General features: G+C 37.9%; 1 protein-coding gene across 1 annotated transcript in view; it reads left to right on the top strand.

Moving 5' to 3' along the window:
* The window catches only part of LOC121386090 (serine-rich adhesin for platelets-like), a 30,633-nt gene that overhangs the window by 816 nt on the left and 8,411 nt on the right, over positions 1-21,406 (top strand). Inside the window, exons 2-12 of the mRNA XM_041516889.1 lie at positions 719-748; positions 2,235-2,331; positions 4,903-5,027; positions 5,984-6,092; positions 6,920-7,044; positions 8,318-8,414; positions 8,922-9,043; positions 9,382-9,442; positions 10,854-10,966; positions 18,966-19,089; positions 20,673-20,797. Coding sequence (XP_041372823.1) covers positions 719-748; positions 2,235-2,331; positions 4,903-5,027; positions 5,984-6,092; positions 6,920-7,044; positions 8,318-8,414; positions 8,922-9,043; positions 9,382-9,442; positions 10,854-10,966; positions 18,966-19,089; positions 20,673-20,797 — 1,128 coding nt within the window. The remainder of the gene's footprint in view (positions 1-718; positions 749-2,234; positions 2,332-4,902; positions 5,028-5,983; positions 6,093-6,919; positions 7,045-8,317; positions 8,415-8,921; positions 9,044-9,381; positions 9,443-10,853; positions 10,967-18,965; positions 19,090-20,672; positions 20,798-21,406) is intronic.

Genomic DNA, 21,406 nt, shown 5'->3' on the forward strand with positions numbered 1-21,406 from the left:
AAATATTGCAAACCTGCATTAAAATTGCTCTTTGGCTAACAGGAAAAATGTTCAAGAATTAAATCTTCAATATTGATTTATAGATCTTCTGTATAGTGTTTGTACTGAAAACGATGTAGAATGACGTGACGCAGATGGCGGCCGTTTTTCGGTTAAGTTTTCGAACATTTAGCGTGGGTATTTTATAAGATAGTTTGCAGCACTTACATGGAAACAAAGGTATTGATAACTCGTTACGTATTTTTTGGTAATAATAAGTATATAGTAGAATAAATGTTAATCGATATAAAAGACTTAAACACAATTTTCAGTTAAAATTGTCTGGAAACAATTGCATGTGTCATATCATTAAAATTGTGATCTAGATGATACATGTTTTGCCAAACATAGAAAACCTGACATTATTACCTTTTAATCTAACGTTTACTTCAATGTGATTACACTCTAAACATTTTGTTATCTTATTGTTTTATTGGAATATTATAAAATATGTAATGGTTTGTTTGTTCTACATAGTTCGATTACAAAATGGAGGATTAAAACAAAGAAAATTATACAATTATGCAAAACAAATTTGAAGACACGCTTTCTTTGACTGTCTGTGTATATTGATCTTTCTCGTACTGTCTCTGTTCCCCACTGTCATTGTGTGTTGATGTTTTATAATAATTCATTAATTTTACATCAGTCTTTATTAGTTTTTAAACATATATTTCAGATTCCTCATCAGCAACTACCAGCAGCATAGGTTGGTATTTTCCTTGTTTCTATTTCATGAGAATGAAAAAATCGTTTAGATAATGAGAACCGTATCTGTACACAAAACAGTGTTAGAAGGGTATTTTAACAAAATCATGAGAAATTAAAACAAAATATTTGCATATAGTGTTCATCTTGAATTGTTGGAGTAGGCCAGGGTTTCCCTTTTCAACATCTGATTAATCTTTATTATGCAAGGACAACTTTAAAGCGACTGACATTAGCTGTTAAACAGATACCACTAGGAAGAGACCAACAATAACTCTGTTGACCATGCTGCCAGGACAGCGTTAAAGTGACTGACCCTAGCTTTTAAATATATATCACTAAGAACAGGCATACAAGAATTCTGTTGATAGCATTGCAAGGACAACTTTAAAGCGACTGACCGTAGCTTTTAAACATTTATCACTAAGAACAGTCATACAAGAATTCTGTTGATAGCATTGCAAGGACAACTTTAAAGCGACTGACCCTAACTTTTAAACATTTATCACTAACAACAGACATACAAGAACTCTGTTGCTCATGCTGCAAGGACAACTCTAAAGCGACTGACTCTAGCTTTTAAACATTTATCACTAAGAACAGACCTACAAGAATTCTGTTTATTGTATTGGAAGGACAACTTTAAAGCGACTGGCCCTAGCTTTTTAACATTTATCACTATTACAACGGGTTTTCGGATTACTTTTAACTTGATCTTAAGTACGAAGAACAAGAATGACTGCTAATTATACCTAATATTGATAGGACAACTTTAAAGCGACTGGCCCTAGCTTTTTAACATTTATCACTATTACAAAGGTTTTCGGATTACTTTTAACTTGATCTTAAGTACGAAGAACAAATTATTTTGGAACGAATGACATGCTAATAAAAATATACCTAATGCTAAGTGGATACGGTTTACTACATTGGCGTATGAAGGTGCCAAACGGTGTGTGTGTGTGTGTGTGTGTGTGTGTGCGCGCGCGCGCGTGTGTGTGTGTGTGTGTGTGTGTGTGTGTGTGTGTGTGTGTGTGAAACCATCGATGCTACTTCTGGATCGACAAAAAGTGGGGGACGCATGCCCCTCCTCCTCCCCCCTCCCCCCTCCCCCGCGTCCTGCTCCAGTGCACTACATGCAATACCCCATGGATCCTAGCAAGTGTTAAACTATTATGTTAAATGTTGCTTCTGAAAGACAGTTGAGGATATCTGCCACGTCAGTTACAAAATCAATAATCAAATCCTGAATTTTATTTCATTGTTGTTTCAGAATTTTAAAATATATTATACTGAAGTGTTTATGACCATTCTTTCGGTAATAAAAGCGGTTGTAACATTAATTTTATTAAACAAAATATTCAGTTATTTTTTACTTCTGAATATCACCTAAGTTACGCTGGAATCGTCCTTTAATTTTATTATAATGTAATGACGTACTAAATGTGTGAAGGTTTTAGTGAAGGTAGACAACTTTTTTTTTCCAGCTCCACATTCATCAGGTTGCCTTAACAGACTAAATACATGCTCGGTAAATGTGGTGCTGGGATCTCCTTATCCAGGCTATGGGGAATCGAACTGCACGTGAGCTAATCAATATGAATTTACCTTGTGACAAAGAATGTCTATGTACCATTAATATGTGAATATACTGATCCATGTATATTAATATTACTACTAGTATTGTACTTGTCGTAGTAGTAGCAGTTGGGGAAGTAGTATTAGTATCTGCAGCAGAAGTAGTAGTAGTAGTAACACCAACAGAGGTACCAATGGAGGAAATGGTATATTTAACGACGCACTCAACACATTTTATTTACGGTTATATGGGTTGGACATATGGTTAAGGACCAGACATATATTGAGGGAGGAAACCCGCTGTCGCCAATTCATGGGCTACTCTTTTCGATTAGCAGCAAGGGATCTTTTATATGCACCATCCCATAGACAGGATAGCACATACCACGGCCTTTGATGTACCAGTCGTAGTGCACTGGCTGGAGCGAGAAATAGCTCAATGGACCCACCGACTGGGATCGATCCCAAACCGACTGCACATCAGCAACAGAGGTACAAGTAAGAGTGGTAGTAGTACTAGTAGTGACTAGTAGTAGTAGTAGTAGTAGTAGTAGTAGTAGTAGTAGTAGTAGTAGTAGTAGTAGTAGTAGTAGTAGTAGTAGTAGTAGTAGTAATAGTAGTAGTAGTAATAGTAGTAGTAGTAGTAGTAGTAGTTGTTGTTGTTGTTGTTGTAGTAGCAGTCGTAGTGGTAGTAGTAGTAGTAGTAGGAGTAACATATAGTAGTAGTAGTAGTAATAGTAGTGGTAGCAATGGTAGTGATAGTCATATTAGTAGTAGTAGTAGTAGTAGTAGTAGTAGTAGTAGTAGTAGTAGTAGTAGTAGTAGTAGTAATACTAGTAGTGATAGTAATAGCAGTCGTAGTATTGGTAGTACTAGTAGTGGTAGTAGTCATAGTAGTAGTAGTGGTACTAGTGGTAGTAGTCGTAGTAGTAGTAGTAGTTGTAGTAATATATATATATATATATATATATATATATATATATATATATATATATATATATATTAGTTGTATTAGTAGTCGTCGTCGTCTTCGTAGTAGTAGTAGTTGTTGTAGTTGTAGTAGTAGTAGTCGTATTAGTATTAGTAGTTGTTGTTGTAGTTGTAGTAGTAATACTAGTACTAGTAGTAGTAGTAGTAGTATTTACTTATTTAATTTTCTCACACACCCGTGTGGAAGATATCCCTTGATAGATCAATATCGTCTCTAACACATGTTGGGAATGTGCACTGATCATACAAACATCAAACAGACACCAAAAATATAATGATGTGAATGCGTACAAAATAGTATAGCCCACGTATACTATATACTGGAGGAGTGCATATTATTCAGAGTACATATCATACATATATAATAGATTGAGGTGTGTATATAATGTATTGCATCTATAATAGGCTATACACTGAATAGTGCTTATACGACGTGTAATGTAGACTGGGGAGTGCATACAATAAACAGCCATCAAATAAGGACATCCGAAATCCGTGTAACTTAACCTGAAACTGATTGCCACGAGACGTGCAACTTAACCTGAAACTGATTGCCATATGACGTGTGACTTAAACTGAAACTGATTCCCGTCTGACGTGTAACTTAACCTAAAATTATCTGCCCTGTGACGTGTAACTTAACCTGAAACTGATAGCCCTGCGACGTGTACCTTAACTTAAAACTGCCTGCCATGTGACGTTTCATTTAACCTGAAACTGATTGTCATGTGACGTGTAACTTAACCTGAAACTGACTGCCATGTGACGTTTCATTTAACCTGAAACTGATTGTCATGTGACGTGTAAGTTAACCCAGAACAGATTGTCCTGTGACGTGTAACTTAACCTGAAACTGATTGCCCTGTGACGTATAAGTTAACCTAGATCTGATTGTCCTGTGACATATATCTTATCCTGGAACTGATTGCCTTGTGATGTATCAATAAGTTAACCTGGAACTGATTGCCTGTGACGTGTAACGTAACCTGAAACTGGTTGCCCTGTGAAGTGTAACGTATCCTGAAACTGATTGCCACGAGACGTGTAACTTAACCTGAAACTGATTGCCATATGACGTGTGACTTAACCAGAAACTGGTTGCCCTCTGACGTGTAACTTAACCTAAAAGTATCTGCCCTGTGACGTGTAACTTAACCTGAAACTGATTGCCATGTCTCGTGTAACGTAACCTGGAACTGATTGCCCTGTGACGTATAAGTTAACGTCCTCCCGATTGTGTTAAATACCTTTAAGTTGGAAAAGACGTATAAATCTGTTATACCCCTAGTTTTTGAGGATGTGTAAGAAACAGAATATTACATTTGTTTCCATTAGATACCATTTATCTTACCAGTCTTTGTTTAAAAACGTATTCCCTCTTTTGATACGTTATTAAACAACGAGTTGTACGATAAATGGGATCCAAAGGCTACTCATGTAATATTTCCTGTACAATAAATGGTATCCGACGTATGCAAGTTTATTTATAAATTGATAAATGTATTGATTTATTTCCTTATTTGTTTATATGTTTATTATTTCATTATTTATTTAATTATTTCTTTGTTTCCTTATTTATATGTTCAGCACTCTTGTGGACGCTCTGGCTTGTCTACGGACAGAAGACGCCCAGTGCCAGGAACCTGACAAAACCAACATGGTCCTCACCTCGGACGTACTCCGCGCTTTATCAACGAACTGCTTCAATACAGGTATCTACTACACACTCTGTTACTCTTCATACCATTTACAAATACACTTTTTAATGTTTGTTTATTTATTTATTTATTTATTTATTTATTTTATTTTATTTTATTTTATTTTAATAAAATTAATTAATTAATTTGTTTATTCATTTTTTTCTTTTATGGTATTTATTTTGTTTCTTATAAATATTTGTTTTTATATCAGGGAATGAGGAAATGAACGACTGAATGAATGAATGAATGAATGAATGAATGAATGAATGAATAAAGGACGGAAAGATGGAATGAATGACTGAATGAATGAATGGACGCATCAATCAATAAACCAATCAACCGATCAATCAATCGATCGACCAATCAATCAATCAATCAACCAATCAATCAATCAACGAACCAATTAATCAATTATTCAATGAACAAATGGTTAAGAACCACACAGATAATGAGAGAGGAAACCAGCTGTCGCCACTTCATGGGCTACTCTTTCCAGTTAACAGCAAGGGATCTTTTATATGCACCATCCCACAGACAGGGTAGTACATACCACGACCTTTGATATACCAGTCGTGGTGCACTGGTTGGAACGAGAAATAGCCCAATGGGCCCACCGACGGGAATCGATCCCAGACCGACCGCACATCGAGCGAGCTCTGTACCACTGGGCTACGTCCCGCCCCACTCACTGAACGACAACCCAGAACACAATCTGTATGCATTAGTTGTTAAGGAAAGTCGTTTTATGGGGCAAATAATATAGGTGGATGGGGGTGGGGATGGGGGGGGGGGGGGGTGGGGGTGGGGGTGATGTGATTGAGGAGTCATGGATATTCAAGCCACCACCCTCCCGTGGCTAACACAGTGAATGGTTTCACAATTAGATTGAATGCAAATTCCTATCCGTTCTAATTTTAGATTTCCAAATGTAATTTTATTCAACGTAGACAATTCGGTTCTTGTTTCAGTTTCGGTTTCGCCAGGCTGTTCTGCCAGAAATACGACATGCTCGGCAAATATGATGTCACCTCCGGCCGGATATTCCCCAGCACAGGAAGATGTAAAGTCATACTGCAGGTGTGTGCGTGCGTTTTTGCATGTATGAGTGCGTTGGTGTGTGCGTGCATGTGTGTATGCACGAGTGTGTTGGTATGTGCGTGCATGTGTGTATCCATGCATATGTTGATGTGTGCGTGGATGTGGGCATGCATGCGCGTGTTGGTATGTGCGTACATGTGAGCATGCATGTGTATGTTGGTGTGTGCGTGCATGCGTGTGTTGGTGTATGCGTGTATGCATACGCGGCTTCTTTAGTGCTTAACTGAGGCGTGAAAGGTAAGTGTGTAACGATACCACTGGTTGAAGACACACACACACACACACACACACACACACACACACACACACACACACACTCACTCCCTATCACACACAGACACACACACACACACAAACACAAACACAAACACACACACACACATGTACACACACACACACACTCACACACACACACACACACACTCACACGCATACACACACACACTCACACACACACACACACACTCTCATACACACTCATACACACACATATACACACATACACACATTCACACACAGACATACACACTCTCTCTCGCTCTCACGCACATACACACACTCACACACATACACACACACACTCACACACATACAGATACACACACACTATCACACACATGCACACACATACACACACATTCACACACATTCACACACATAAACACATACAGATACTCACTTTCATTCTCTCTCACACAAACACACATACACACGCATGCACACCAAAAGCCATCAAGTAAGCAAACAAAAACAACCTGTAAACGTGGCTGGTGTATATGTGTTCTTTTCTTCTTCTTTTTGTTCAGTATGATGGGCAGCACATTGGCTTGTTTACGCACAGATGACGTCCAGTGCCAGGAACCAGAAAAAACAATAATGATCGCCAACTCGGGACTGACGCTACAATCGACCCGCTACTGTTATTCAATGCGTAAGTTTTCAACAAGTGAATGCATCTTTTCGTGCATGTAGGTGTACGTGATTCCGTACATTTGGGTCTACGTGTTTTCCTGCATTTGGATATACTTTGTTTGTTTCGGTCTTTTTTGCATCATGTGTGTACGTGTTTTCGTTCTATGGGAAGAACCCGTTTTCGTGCATTTGAATACACTTGCTTTCGTGCATCATGTTGGTTTATGCTAAGCATGCACACCATTCTAAGACTTTTTTTTAACACTACTACTACCCCGAACGGACAGACAGCAGCAGAAGCTTGTTTTTTTATTTACAAAAAAAAGAAAAAAGAAATCCAACTTTTATTGTAAATGTCATTTATTAATGTGTAGACCATTTTGTCTTCCAATTGACACTTTTTTAAAAGACAAAAAGGTTTAGAGTAAAATAAGTATTAGAACTTGCTGCATTATATCATAAACAAAAACAATTTATACATGTGTATGTGCCCTTGTATTCCCCCCATGAAGGACAAAGTCCATTTTCGTGGTCGTACGTGTTTTCGTGCATGATGGTGTACGTGTTTTCTGTGTATGTGAATGTGATATGGCTGTATCCATGGATGTGGGTTTACATGTTTTCGTGCATGGTGGTGTATGTGTTGTGATGTAATTATTGATGTTGTGTGCCCGTATCCATGAATATGGGTGTTCGTGTGTTTGTGCATGTTGGTGTACGTGTTTCTATGTATGTGGGTGTGGTTTGCCGGTAGTGAAGCACGTGGGCGTACGTGTTTCGTGCATTAGGGTGTACTTATTTTCATGCATCTGACTGAGTATTTTCGTGTATGTCTGTGTATGTGTTTTGATGCATGAAGGTATATGTGTTATCGTGGATGTGGGTTTATATATTAGTCAATCAAGAAACACGAATCTTTCTCCTAAACACCCTTGTATATTGCAAATCACTACACAGCTGTTTGGATTCTGTGTGTTATCTTTTCTGATGTGTGCCTGGAACCATGCTGGCTTTAGGGAATAAACACATTCTGATTCTGCAGGTGGCTGTGCACGAATTGTAGAGATGGAAGGGCGGGGAGAGGGGGGTTCTAGACTGTGCTAACCAAAATCATGCTCCCTAGTAAGTAAAATTAAGAGAAACAAAATATTGTTGGATCAGGAAGGGATTTCAATGCCCAGAACCCCCATCCCCTCCTGCACAAGCGCCTATTCTGATTCCGAAAACATCTCAACATTGATTACAAACAGTTTGGTTAAGGGATTAAGGGAGACAACTCTCTTGTCTTTCAGCTCCGGTATCGTCTGCCTGTCTCAACAAACTGACAACGTGCATGGCTGATGGAGGTATCGTGTTTCCTTTCGTAGGAATCCCAGAATCGAACTGCAGGTAATTCCAAAACGTTCATGTTTGTTTTGTTTAACTACACCACTAGAGCATATTACTAATAAGCGGCTATTGGATGTCAAACATTTGGTAATTGTGGCATATAGTCTTAGAGAGGAAACCCACTATATGTTTTCATTAATAACAAGGGATCTTTTATATGCACCATCCCACAGACAGTAGAGCACATACCACGACCTTTGATATGACAGTCATGGTACACTGACTAGAACGAGAAACAACCAAATGGGCCCACCCAAGGGAATTGATAAAATTGTATAAGGGCTTATAAACCGATCCTGAAAAGGGCTTTCAGTGAAATGTGTAAATAAATTATTCCAAAAAGGGACACTTTGATATCACATATATCAGGGGATCGGTCCCTCTGGTCCCCTACCTTGAATCAACCCTTGCTTATTGTCAATTTATTGTGAAGGAAGACGTTCTTTTTAAGGTCGAATTAGCTTTCATAAGCAGCTGAATATTTGTTTTGTTTTGTTTTGTTTTCAGCGCCTTCGGAGGAGTTCTAGCGTGTCTACAGACAGCTGACGAACAGTGTCCGGAACCGGACAGATCGTTGATGATCATCCGCTCAGCTATGCCTCAGGCAGTACTAACATGTGACTTGAATGGTAAGTGTTACTTATACAATAGCAGAAAACAAAATTATATATCGGTTTTTCTCTGTCTCCCCCCACCCCCCCCCCCCCTCTCTCTCTCTCTCTCTCTCTCTCTCTCTCTCTCTCTCTCTCTCTCCCCCCCCTCTCTCTCTCTCTCTCTCTCTCTCTCTCTCTCTCTCTCTCTCTCTCTCTCTCTCTCTCTCTCTCTCTCTCTCTCTCTCTCTCTCTCTCTCTCTCTCCACTATTATTATTATTACAACTATTGTTATTAATTTTATTATTAATATTATTAAAGTGAGCTCATATCCAGGATTTCGTGACATGTTTGTGTGTTTTTATTATTATTAAAGCTCGGTGCGATACAAGCCCCTGCAAGAACACCACTGGAGCAAATCCAGGAAACATTACAGCGTGAGTACATTTTGATTAGGCATCAAGCCTGTATTCTCCAATAAGATGGGTGAATCAAAATTAAATTATTTTGAACACCCTTTACCCAGTTTATCAATAAATATTTGTTTATGTATACTAGGTGTCGGAAGTTGAGGTAGCCAAACATTTTCTCTTTTTTTTTTGAAAATATATTTTCCGGGTGAGAATAACAGAACTTCGCTCGCCACAGTCTATAGCTAGCCGCCCCTCCTACCCACCCCACTCCTGCCACTAAAATCCTAGGCTAAAGCTTCGGTCGTTGGATAAAACTCCATTGCCAAACCCATTTGGGTTCTCTGCCACCTAAACTTTCCTGGTATATCAAAGGCAGTGGTATATGCTGTCATGTCTGTGGGAGGTGTGGCGTAGAGGGCTTTCTCTTACGATTATTAATCAAAACGAAGGAAGGAAGGACATTTTTTATTTAACGACGCACTAAACACATTTTATTTACAGTTATATGGCATCGGACATATGGTTAAGGACCACAAAGATATTGAGAGAGAGGAAACACACTGTTGCCACGTCATGGAGTACCCTTTTCGATTAGCAGCAAGGGATCGTTTATATGCACCATCCAACATACAGGATAACACATACCACGGCCTTTGATATACCAGTCATGGTGCACTGGCTGGAGCGAGAAATAGCAAACAGAGGGGGATCAATCTGAGACCGACGGCGCATCAAGCGGACGCTCTACCACTGGACTACATCCCGTCCCTCTGTCAAAACGATTAAAATTAATATGTGACATCCATTAGCTGACGATGATGTTATGGTTGTTCTGGGATTGATCCCTGTCAGTGGGCTAATTGGGCTATTTCTCGTTTCAGCCAGTGCACCAGGACTGGTGTATCAAAGGTCGTGGTATGTGCTATCCTGATTTTTGGAGGTGTATATGAAATATTTCTTGCTAACAATGGAAACAAGTGGATTTCCTCTCTAAGAAATACCAAATGATTAATATCCTGTAGCCGATTATTAATAAATCAGTATGCTCTAGTGGTGTTGTTAAACAAATCAAACTTCAACTTGATGCTTAATTAATGAGTGCGCTTTAGAGGTCTAGTTAAGCAAGGACTGGATTATTTGTTGATCCATGGATATTCCGTGTCTAATTTGATTATTTTGACAATTATGTTTGAGATGAAACCAACAGAGGCTACACCAGCAAGGGATCTTCCTCCTACAACTTTTCATAGACATGACAGTACATGCCACAGCCTTTGATGTACCACTGGCTGGGAGGGAAATTAAACGAGCCCAAAGAAGGCTATTGAAACTGCGACCAACATGACACCAGGCGAGCGTTTTAACACTGACCTACATCCCATTTGTGTTGTTAAAGAAAAGTATTGTTTCTTTAGAATGCGTTATTCATTTTCAGAATTGTACAACTACTAGTTACGTGCATCGACAGCAAACTGGCGCAGTGTGGCGCGGATGTGTCTACCTACTCGATGTCAAACCTAGCGAGCGGACTCATCAAACTTACTGAAGGTACCTCGAGCGGCAACACCTTTCATGTTGTTTCTGCACTTATACATTCCAAGTTATTTTTATGCTTATCCATTCTAAGTTATTTCCATACTTATACATTCCAAGTTATTTCCGTGCTTACCCATTCCAAGGTATTTCCGTGCTTATCCATTCCAAGTTATTTCTGCGCTTATCCATTCTAAGTTATTTCCACCCTTATCCCTTCCAAGTTATTTCCGCGCTTACCCATTCCAAGTTATTTCCGTGCTTACCCATTTCAAGTTATTTCCACGCTTATCCATTCCAAGTTATCTCCGTGCTTATCCATTCCAAGTTATCTCCGTGCTTATCCATTCCAAGTTATTTCCCTGCTTACGCATTCCAAGTTATTTCCGTGCTTACCCATCACAAGTTGTTTCCGTGCTTATTCATTCTAAGTTATTTCCGTGCTTATCCATTCCAAGTTATGTCCATGCTTATCCATTCCAAGTTATTTCCATACTTATCCATTCCAAGTTATTTCCGTGCTTATTCATTCTAAGTTATTTCCATGCTTATCCATTCCAAGTTATTTCCGCATTTATTCATTTCAAGTTATTTTCGTGCTTACCCATTCCAAGTTATTTTCATACTTATCTATTCCAAGTTATTGCCATGCTTATTCATTCCAAGTTATTTTCCACACTTATTAATTCCTAATTATTCCACGCGTATCCATTCCAAGTTATTTTTGTATTTATTCATTTCCAGTTATATTCAAACTTATCCATTTCAAGTTACTTCAAAGCTATTCATTCCAAGATATTTCCACACTTATCCATTCCAAGTTAATTCTGCGTTTATCTATTCCCAGTTATTTCCATGCTTATGTATTCAAAACATTTCCCACGCTTATCCATTCCAAGTTATTCTCACATTTAAAACAATATTAAACTTAGCTGAATATATATCTTGGAAATAGACTGTGATAACTGACACATATAATGGCGCCAACAACACTAGTTTTATTTCCAAGGTGAAGGTTGTTACATATTGTAATACATGGCAGCACTATCAGATACTACTATCTATATGACATCCTCCCTTTTTCAAAAACAAAGTTAGAACAAACTGATACTATGTTCTACAACACTAAACCAAAATTGTCATTATTTGAACTAACAACATTTTGTGTGCACCTTTTTTCCTTCTTCTTCTTTTTATTTTTTTAATTTTTTAATTTTTTAAACAAAATATAATTAAGCTATCGATCAACAGTTAACTTGTGAATATTTAAACACTCATAAACCAAAAAATGAATTCTCTACTTTCGTTGTCAGTGAAACATTTTCCGCATTCACTGTTTGTGTAACCATGCACAATTATAACTCACAACTGGGTTAAACTTGAAATAAACTAAAAGTAAACCATAAAAACAAATCTTCTCAAGTCCTTTTTGTTTCTTCTCAGAACTGTTATTATAGAAAATGTACTTTCCTCAAATCAATGAGTAATGGATTAAAATTGAAATAATTCTAGACTGTGATAAAGTCAATATTATTGTTTCTTGTTGGCAATTATAGAAACATGTATACTCAAAAAATCAGAGTAGCATTTTAAAAACAATTCTAGAATTTCTTAAAGTCAATATTTTTTCTTGTTAGCACCATTTATAATTTATATATATTTTTTAAAATGTACTTTCCAAAAAAGAATTGAATAACATTTTAAAACTATTGAATCATTCTTGACTTTGTCAGTTAATATTGTTTCTTTTATGATTGGTAGCAGTTATTATAGAAAATGTAAACTTTCCAAAAGTCAGCTTTTAACTTCACCACACTGCAAAACTGTCCAAATAATTGTAGACTTAAAGTCACTATTACACTTATTTACAATTTGTAATCGTTGTATTGACTTGGCAGTCGATTGACACGCGTGCTGTGTCGCACTGCATGTGCAGGTCGAGATATGCATAGATCCTCACCATATTGAGAAGAGTTCTACGAGTTAATAGTGTTCTTTGGAGTGTTCATCTCAGTTGCTTCCTTTGAAGGAAAGTACTGCTGTGGTCGACCATCTATGGGTTCAGGATCTGGTGCTGGCTGTACATTTCTTAGTAGTCTGGTGATAGCTGGTCGAGGTTCATTTGACTTTCTAATGAACCAGTGGTTTCTTCCATATACTGCTCCATCCTTTGTGGTCAGTAGGTAAGACCGAGGCACGGAGTGTTTTTCTGTCACTATAGCCTTTATCCACTGTTTGCCAGATTTCCCTCTAACACAATCTCCAACATCAAACTCTGGCATTGTCTTGGTTTCATGGTCATAATAATGTTTTTGCTTCATATGGTGAGCATTTAGAGCAGGCTGAACATTCCTGGCCACCTTCGTTTGAAGTAAACTAGTTGATGTGGGTAATTTATCATGTAACATTCTGCTCATCAGCAACTGAGCTGGGAAATAGTGCATTCCTGTCACTGGAGTGTTACGATATTCAAGAAGAGATAATTAGAAATCCTGCCCAGTTTCCTGAGCTTTTCGCAGAAGCTGTTTTACAGTACTGATCATTCGCTCACTCTGTCCATTTGACTGTGGATACCTTGGACTAGATGTTTTACAGTACTGATCATTCGCTCACTCTGTCCATTTGACTGTGGATACCTTGGACTAGATGTTTTACAGTACTGATCATTCGCTCACTCTGTCCATTTGACTGTGGATACCTTGGACTAGATGTTTTACAGTACTGATCATTCGCTCACTCTGTCCATTTGACTGTGGATACCTTGGACTAGATGTTTTACAGTACTGATCATTCGCTCACTCTGTCCATTTGACTGTGGATACCTTGGACTGGATCATTCGCTCACTCTGTCCATTTGACTGTGGATACCTTGGATGTTTTACAGTACCGATCATTCGCTCACTCTGTCCATTTGACTGTGGATACCTTGGACTAGATGTTTTACAGTACCGATCATTCGCTCACTCTGTCCATTTGTGGATACCTTGGACTAGATGTTTTACAGTCATTCGCTCACTCTGTCCATTTGACTGTGGATACCTTGGACTAGATGTTTTACAGTACTCATCATTCGCTCACTCTGTCCATTTGACTGTGGATACCTTGGACTAGATGTTTTACAGTACTGATCATTCGCTCACTCTGTCCATTTGACTGTGGATACCTTGGACTAGATGTTTTACAGTACCGATCATTCGCTCACTCTGTCCATTTGACTGTGGATACCTTGGACTAGATGTTTTACAGTACCGATCATTCGCTCACTCTGTCCATTTGACTGTGGATACCTTGGACTAGATTTTTACAGTACCGACATTCGCTCACATTTGACTGTGGATACCTTGGACTAGATGTTTTACAGTACCGATCATTCGCTCACTCTGTCCATTTGACTGTGAATACCTTGGACTAGATGTTTTACAGTACCGATCATTCGCTCACTCTGTCCATTTGACTGTGAATACCTTGGACTAGATGTTTTACAGTACTGATCATTCGCTCACTCTGTCCATTTGACTGTGAATACCTTGGACTAGATGTTTTACAGTACTGATCATTCGCTCACTCTGTCCATTTGACTGTGGATACCTTGGACTAGATGTTTTAACAACAAGTCCCCATTCCTATGCAAAGTTTGTCATTTCCACACTGCTGAGTGGCATGTTGTCAGCTACTAAACATTGCTTTCAAATGGTGGATCAAGGTTTCTACGGTTTTGTTTTGCATCTTTGTGACCTCAGGGTATTTGGAGTAGTAATCCACCAGTAAAAGGTAATCACTACTTCCGCATCCATATACATCGGCTCCAATAATTTCCCATGGCGTATCGGGAACTTTGTGAGGAACCAGTGGTTCACGCCAATTCTGTTTCTGGTATATTGCACATATGCTACAACTGGATACCATATCATCAATATGTTGAGTCATGCCAGGCCAATACCTCACCGATCGGGCTCTTGCTTCGCACTTACTAGCTCCTAGGTGACTCTTGTGTACTTTCACTAAAAGGTCACTTCTGATGGAGTCGGGTACAACTACCTTTTGCCTAAAGAACACAATATCATCAACGACATGCAATTCATCTCTTATTTGCCCGTATGGCCTTGTACTTATTGAAGACATGTATTTTGCTTTTGGAAAACCACTTTGTATTTGTTCTTTTACACTGTTTAATGTCACATCTGTGAGTGTTGCTTCACGCAAAACCTGCATTTTGTTCAAGCTCATGAGCACGTTTTGTAACAAAGAATGCGCTCCCATGTCCATCTCTCTAAGATGTGTAACATGTACATCTGAGATTGGTTCGGTATCTGTGTGTGCACGTGGAAGTGTTTGTTGTGTACATCTTGGAACCTGGAGTATATTTCACTGTGAAGTTATATCGCAAGAGTTATAACATCATCAACTGCAGTCTTGGTGGCGCTTTCTCAGTAGGTTTCCACATTATTATTTCCAGTAGCTTGTGATGACTCTCAATTTCTACTTCTCGGCCAAAGATGTATTTGTGAATTTGTTCTGCTGCAAATACTATTGCCAACATCTCTTTTTCAATTTCAAAGTATGTCTTTTCTGTATTATTCAGTGAATGAGATGCATAAGCCACAGGTTTTCCATCCAGCAATAAACAGGCACCTAACCCCCTTGAAGAAGCATCACACTGTATTGTTGTGGGGGTTTTCTCATCAAAGAATACAAATATTGGCTCACTCGACAGAATATCTTTCAATTGTTGAACAGCTTGTGTGTGTTCAGGTAGCCATTTCCATTCAGTATTTTGTTTTCAGGAGAGATCTCAGGGGACTTGTAATCGTCGACATGTGAGGAATGTTCACTCTCATTTTCTGCTGCAATGGTCATATCATCAGAAATAATGTGAACAGTTCCTCTGTTGTAATACTTCACAAGCAGAACAAATCCCAAAAGTAATTCTTTTAAAACAATAGCTTCCAAATGGTGTGTTGAAAGTACACAAGTGTGCACTCTCTTCATCAACGACAACCTGGTAGTAGGAATCTTTCTGGTCAAGAACAGTGAACAGTTTCTTTCCACCAATTTGACTCACCACATCCTCCATTGTAGACATAGGAAAATGTTCCCTTTTAATGGCCCTGTTGAGATCCTTTTGATTAAGATACACTCGAATGCCACCATTTTTCTTTTCTACAATGACATGACTATTCACCCATGCAGTAGGCTTTTTTACTTCCATTATGATGTCTGCTGCTTTCATTCTGTCAAGTGTTTCCTTAAGCTTTTGTTTCAAGGCTAAAGGAACTCTGTGTGGAGGGTGTATTACCGGGTTAACCTCTGTATTTAATTCAATGTGATTTTTATCTTCAAATGCTCCAAGACCTTGAAAGATGTCAACATCCTTTTTGGTAAGTGGGCGAACATAAACAATTTCAACTAATTTTAGCACAGTCTTTTCATCACCTCTCAAGATCAGTCCTAAATCTGTTCAAGTTTTCAGGCCTAATATGGGTGGTGATTTGGTTTTAGTCACAAAAAATTAACAATTGGTTGATTCCTCACTCACAGTGCATTTAAGCATGGTTTTACCTACATGCCCCACAGTGTGACCTCCGAATGCCTTCAAACTCACTCTCGATGGGATAAGGTTTGTTTTCGTTTCGAGTTTTCTAAATGTTTTCAGTGGCATGCCATTTGTAGCAGCTCCAGTGTCTAACCTCATGTGAATTGTCGACCCCTGAATCTGAATGACTGAATACCATGCAGAGTTGTCACATTCGCTTGTAGCATTTGTGTTTCCGACGTACAGCGGATGTATACAAAATTCATTGTTATCACTATCGGTTTGTGACTCATGATGTACATCATGAATTTTCTTTGAACGACACTGACGGGCCCAATGATTAAAACCAGAACACTTTGAACATTTATTTCCCCATGCAGGACACTTTCTTACTGGGTGATTTGTTCCACATCGACGACAATTTTGCATGTTAACACCTCTCTGTGGTGTACTGAACTTACCCCTACGAATTTTTAATTCAAATACCTCTTTTGCTGCTGAAACCGAAATTTTCATCGACTGAATTTCCTTGTGAGTGATTTTGTCAGCTCTGCACAGATCAACTGCTTATCTAAGAGTTAAATCACTTTCTCTCAACAGTCTTTCTTTCAAAGACATAGACTGCGTGCTAAACACAATTTTATCTCGTATCATGTTGTCACATTCTAAAAATCCACACAACTGGGCCAGCATTGTTAGTTTATAATAATAATCATCAACATTTTATCCCTCACCTCTAGCGGTTTCGCAAAACTAGCACCTCGAGAAAACCACTCTTTTCAGTCCAGTGAATTCAGTTTAAATTTGTTTAAAACATCAGCGTACACGGTTCTGGCCAAATCACTCCGCCTAAAATGGTTATATCGTTACAAAGCTTTGTCGCCTATACAGCTTACCAGGGTTGCCATTTTCACTGTGTTCTTTCCTGTCAATCTCTTTGGCTTGCAGAAAAAGTTCAAATCGTTGTTTCCACTTTCACCAATTATCTGCAGGATTACCGGAAAGGGATAAACAATCGGGTGGGCGGAAAATGTCCATCTTTACTGAAGTCTTTTTTAAACCGCCTCTCTGACACCATGTGATAACTGACACATATAATAGCGCCAACAACACTAGTTTTATTAGCAAAGTCTAGGTTGTTACATATTGTAATAGATGGTATCACTATCGGATACTACCATGTATATGACATAGACTTCGTCAGGCGTTATAATAATAGAATCTATCACCGTTGTGAGGTATAGATTATAAGACTCCATCATATGGGGTCATGTGGGATAGAAAAAGTACACCCTCGTAGTGAAAATTTCGACCATGTGATTGAAACATTTTGTCCCGAGGGTTGGAATTGCCTTATCTATACCTCACAACGGTGATTGATTCTTTTTCTTGCTCATTTAATTACAGTAACAACACATTAAAGGGATGCTACAAACTAAAATATTACATATATTTTCTTGTTTAGAATATCACTGTCTGTATATTCAATGTGTTTCTGTTCGTCTTAATATTTGTAAGAAGCCCAAACTGGATTTTGTCATCAAATAATTTCGTACGTACGAGAAAATAATTTTTAGGAAATAAAATGAAATTTAACCTAGTACCAATATTATAACGCCCAGAAACACGTTTGATATACAGCCACTAATATTGTATGCAGACAAATATATTTGATATGTAATTACAATCGTTAAAAAGTCTCTGTTAGTAGATAAAATTGCAGCAAACTCAGGAATGTCCCTTTAATTTTGTAAGCTACGTATGGTTTGTTTATTCTAGAACGATTTGTAAACATTTCACCTAAAAACAATGAAACTCATTTAATCATACACTGAAAAATATAATCCAAATTATGCAATGACATAATTTCAAATGGAACAACATAACAATAAGTATAAAGTCGAAACTATTAATTTGTTTAAATAATTTTAAGACAATGATACAACGTGAAATGGCAAACAGAATTATGAAAACAATGAGTTATGACGTCAATCATCGTAAAACATGAGTTATGGCGTCACGCGTATGTAGAAATCGTCTAGCCCTCGGGTCAGAATGATTTATCTAGTCCTAGGGTCAGACGGATTTTTATTCTAGCACCATGCAAAAGCTGGATAACTCTGTCTAGTGGGCAAGAATGCACTTTATCTCACGAATATATGTAAAGAAATTATATTGAGATCCAAGGAGGGGGCAAATGTTTCTTTTGCCCTCTCTATGGATGCCAAGTATCGAGATCCAAGAAGAGGGCAAATGTCTCTCGTCCCCTCTCTACGGGCGGCTATGTATCCAGATCCAAGGAGAGGGCAAATGTCTCTATTGCCCTCTCGCCGGACGCCCGGATATCCAGCTCACTTTTGCCCATTAGATATGCTTTCAGTTGTATGCTAAATTATATACATGTATAACGACAGTTTATGTAGTATTATCTATATAGCGTGCTTCAACTGTTTAATTAAGTTTTTATTTCATTGATTTCAGTAATGTCACTGACGGGATATGGTCTGAGCGCGCTATACACTTGCCCGATCCACAGTCGTTGTGAGTTAGACATCTATGATACCAACAAATATGCTGGGTTACCTATCCCAGAAATCTGGTGCCGGTATGAAATAGTTTATGTTTATATTATTAAATTAATCATGTTTTATCTTATAATACAAATTGCGACATGTTGGTGTAAAGGTAATTTATTGTCAGTATTCGAATCTGTATATGTCTCTATGACTGTTTCTTTATCTGTCTCTCTCAGATGCACACCCATTGTCTCCAATAATGTAAACAAATCAACTTGTGCAATGAACAAGTAATTGGCATTGTGGACAACGCGTTGGACTTAAATAATAAGATAATAATAATATATTTGGCATCATTACGGAATTAATACAATAATACAGGCTTCTGTATTGAACATTTAAATAAATCATTTATGTGTTGAACAAACCAAAAATCACCATTCAAGTAACTCATTTCCTTTTTAGGTAAACGTTATGTTAATAATGTTCTTAATTTAATGCAGCAACAAAACATGGGTTATGCAAAACTAGATTTGCGCATGCGGCACGCGAACGAAACGATCATTCTCGTAATTTTCAGAGGACTGTGCAGTAAAGAAATAAACACACAGTCAAATAAGGACGTGAAGTTAATTTAAATGTTATACGGTGTAGAAAACCCAGACTGACAGTCCTTTTAACGTCTAAGACTTTCCGATGTCGCTGCTCGGTGCAGTAGGTTGAAATCCCGTCAGCACTCACTTTGAGATTTTATAACAAGCTATCCGTGTATAACTTCAGATCAAATAATTAATGTCTACAATACAGTTCCTGAAGTTCTTGGAGGCCTTCGGAAAATCAAAATAAAAACAAAACAAATCTGAATGAAGAAACCATAATACATGATCAGGGCCATATCTCTGCACAATGCAAAGTCATAAAATACCTCCTCCCAAGATAAAACACAATAACTACGATAACATATAACACGTTGTAGGGAACGGTTGGTTGTTCCACGTCGACAAAGCCATACCATCTTAAAGACATAATCATGGCCGAACATATTGATTGCTGCGCGACGCCTAAGTTAACCTGAAGAAGCTGATTGCTCTGTGGCCATAAGCGTGCGCAACAGGGGACAGGGATGGCAATTGCCCCTTATTGCTGGATCAAAACCTCAAATTAAGAAAACACTTTTCTAACCTGGACCTTTTTTACCATGTGTTTCCATCATTCTACCCTCAAAATTAGGTGTAGTCCATGTAAAAATGCGTAGTGATTAATTTGCATCCCTATATAGCTGTTTGGTAGTAATGCTAATATGAATAAATGTTGTTATACATATTTGGGCATTTTTGTTTAATTCTGGCAAAAGCCAGTCTATATCTCTACAACACTGGGAACGTGTATGCCTACGTCTGAGAAGTACGCCTACGTATGTGACGTACGCATATGTCTGTGACGCATAACCAAAACATTTTGCCAAATCCCATCTGACTCAGGATTGTGCAGATATATGGTATTGATCGTGGACATTTTTGTTTTCATATGTACAAAACATATACTAAATTTATAATCAGTAGTAAATTAATATTTATGGACATTTAATTCAATATATGTATGAACAGAAAAAAAATCAATAAATATTTTTGATCATTATGCATCTTCGAGACTGCTCCTTTACCTGTTTTAGGGTGTACAAACAGACGACGGCCTGTATCCTCTCGAATATCAAACCCTGCCAAGTTATTGTAAGTGAAACAGTCTTGCAGTCGCTGAATGATGCCTGGAATGCTTTCAACACGTTCTGTTCAAATGGTAAGCCTATAAAAACTGATACACACTGCTTTAGCATTAATTTCAATGTATTTCACCTTCGAAATAAATTGTTGAATATGTATGTAAATACAGTTCCATGCTAGGAATATTATTATGTGCATTACTGTGTACCCATACATACGGCCTTTTATTTACGGAAGCTGTTTGGATATTCTTGGCTACTGCACAGTCGCATTATGAATGTGGCAGTCCTCCTGGGAACCAAAATTGATTATGTCCACTCAGTATTCAGCGCTATGCTCAAATTAATACCATAATTAAGAACTTGTTTTAATTGTAGTTCAGTTGCCCATGTTATCCTATCAAACATAATAGTTATCTTTGTAATAAGGTGTGTCTATAGAAATAATAATTAAAAAGGCAAAACAAACGAAAATGTCGTCGTGGATTATAAATATTCCACTGAAGGTGTTTGAAACATTGCTATACATTTGTAAGATACATATTTACGTAATGGGTCTAATCCCACACCTTATACTGGTTTTTATTGGAGAGTTTAATTCAACAAGTTAAATGATGGGAAATTATGTTTCTTCTAATTCCACTGCAGTATAATGCTATCGTTTCCTACACTATATAACACTTTGT

The sequence above is a fragment of the Gigantopelta aegis genome, chromosome 12, assembly GCF_016097555.1.
Source record: "Gigantopelta aegis isolate Gae_Host chromosome 12, Gae_host_genome, whole genome shotgun sequence".
NCBI classification, from domain to species: Eukaryota; Metazoa; Mollusca; class Gastropoda; order Neomphalida; family Peltospiridae; genus Gigantopelta; species Gigantopelta aegis.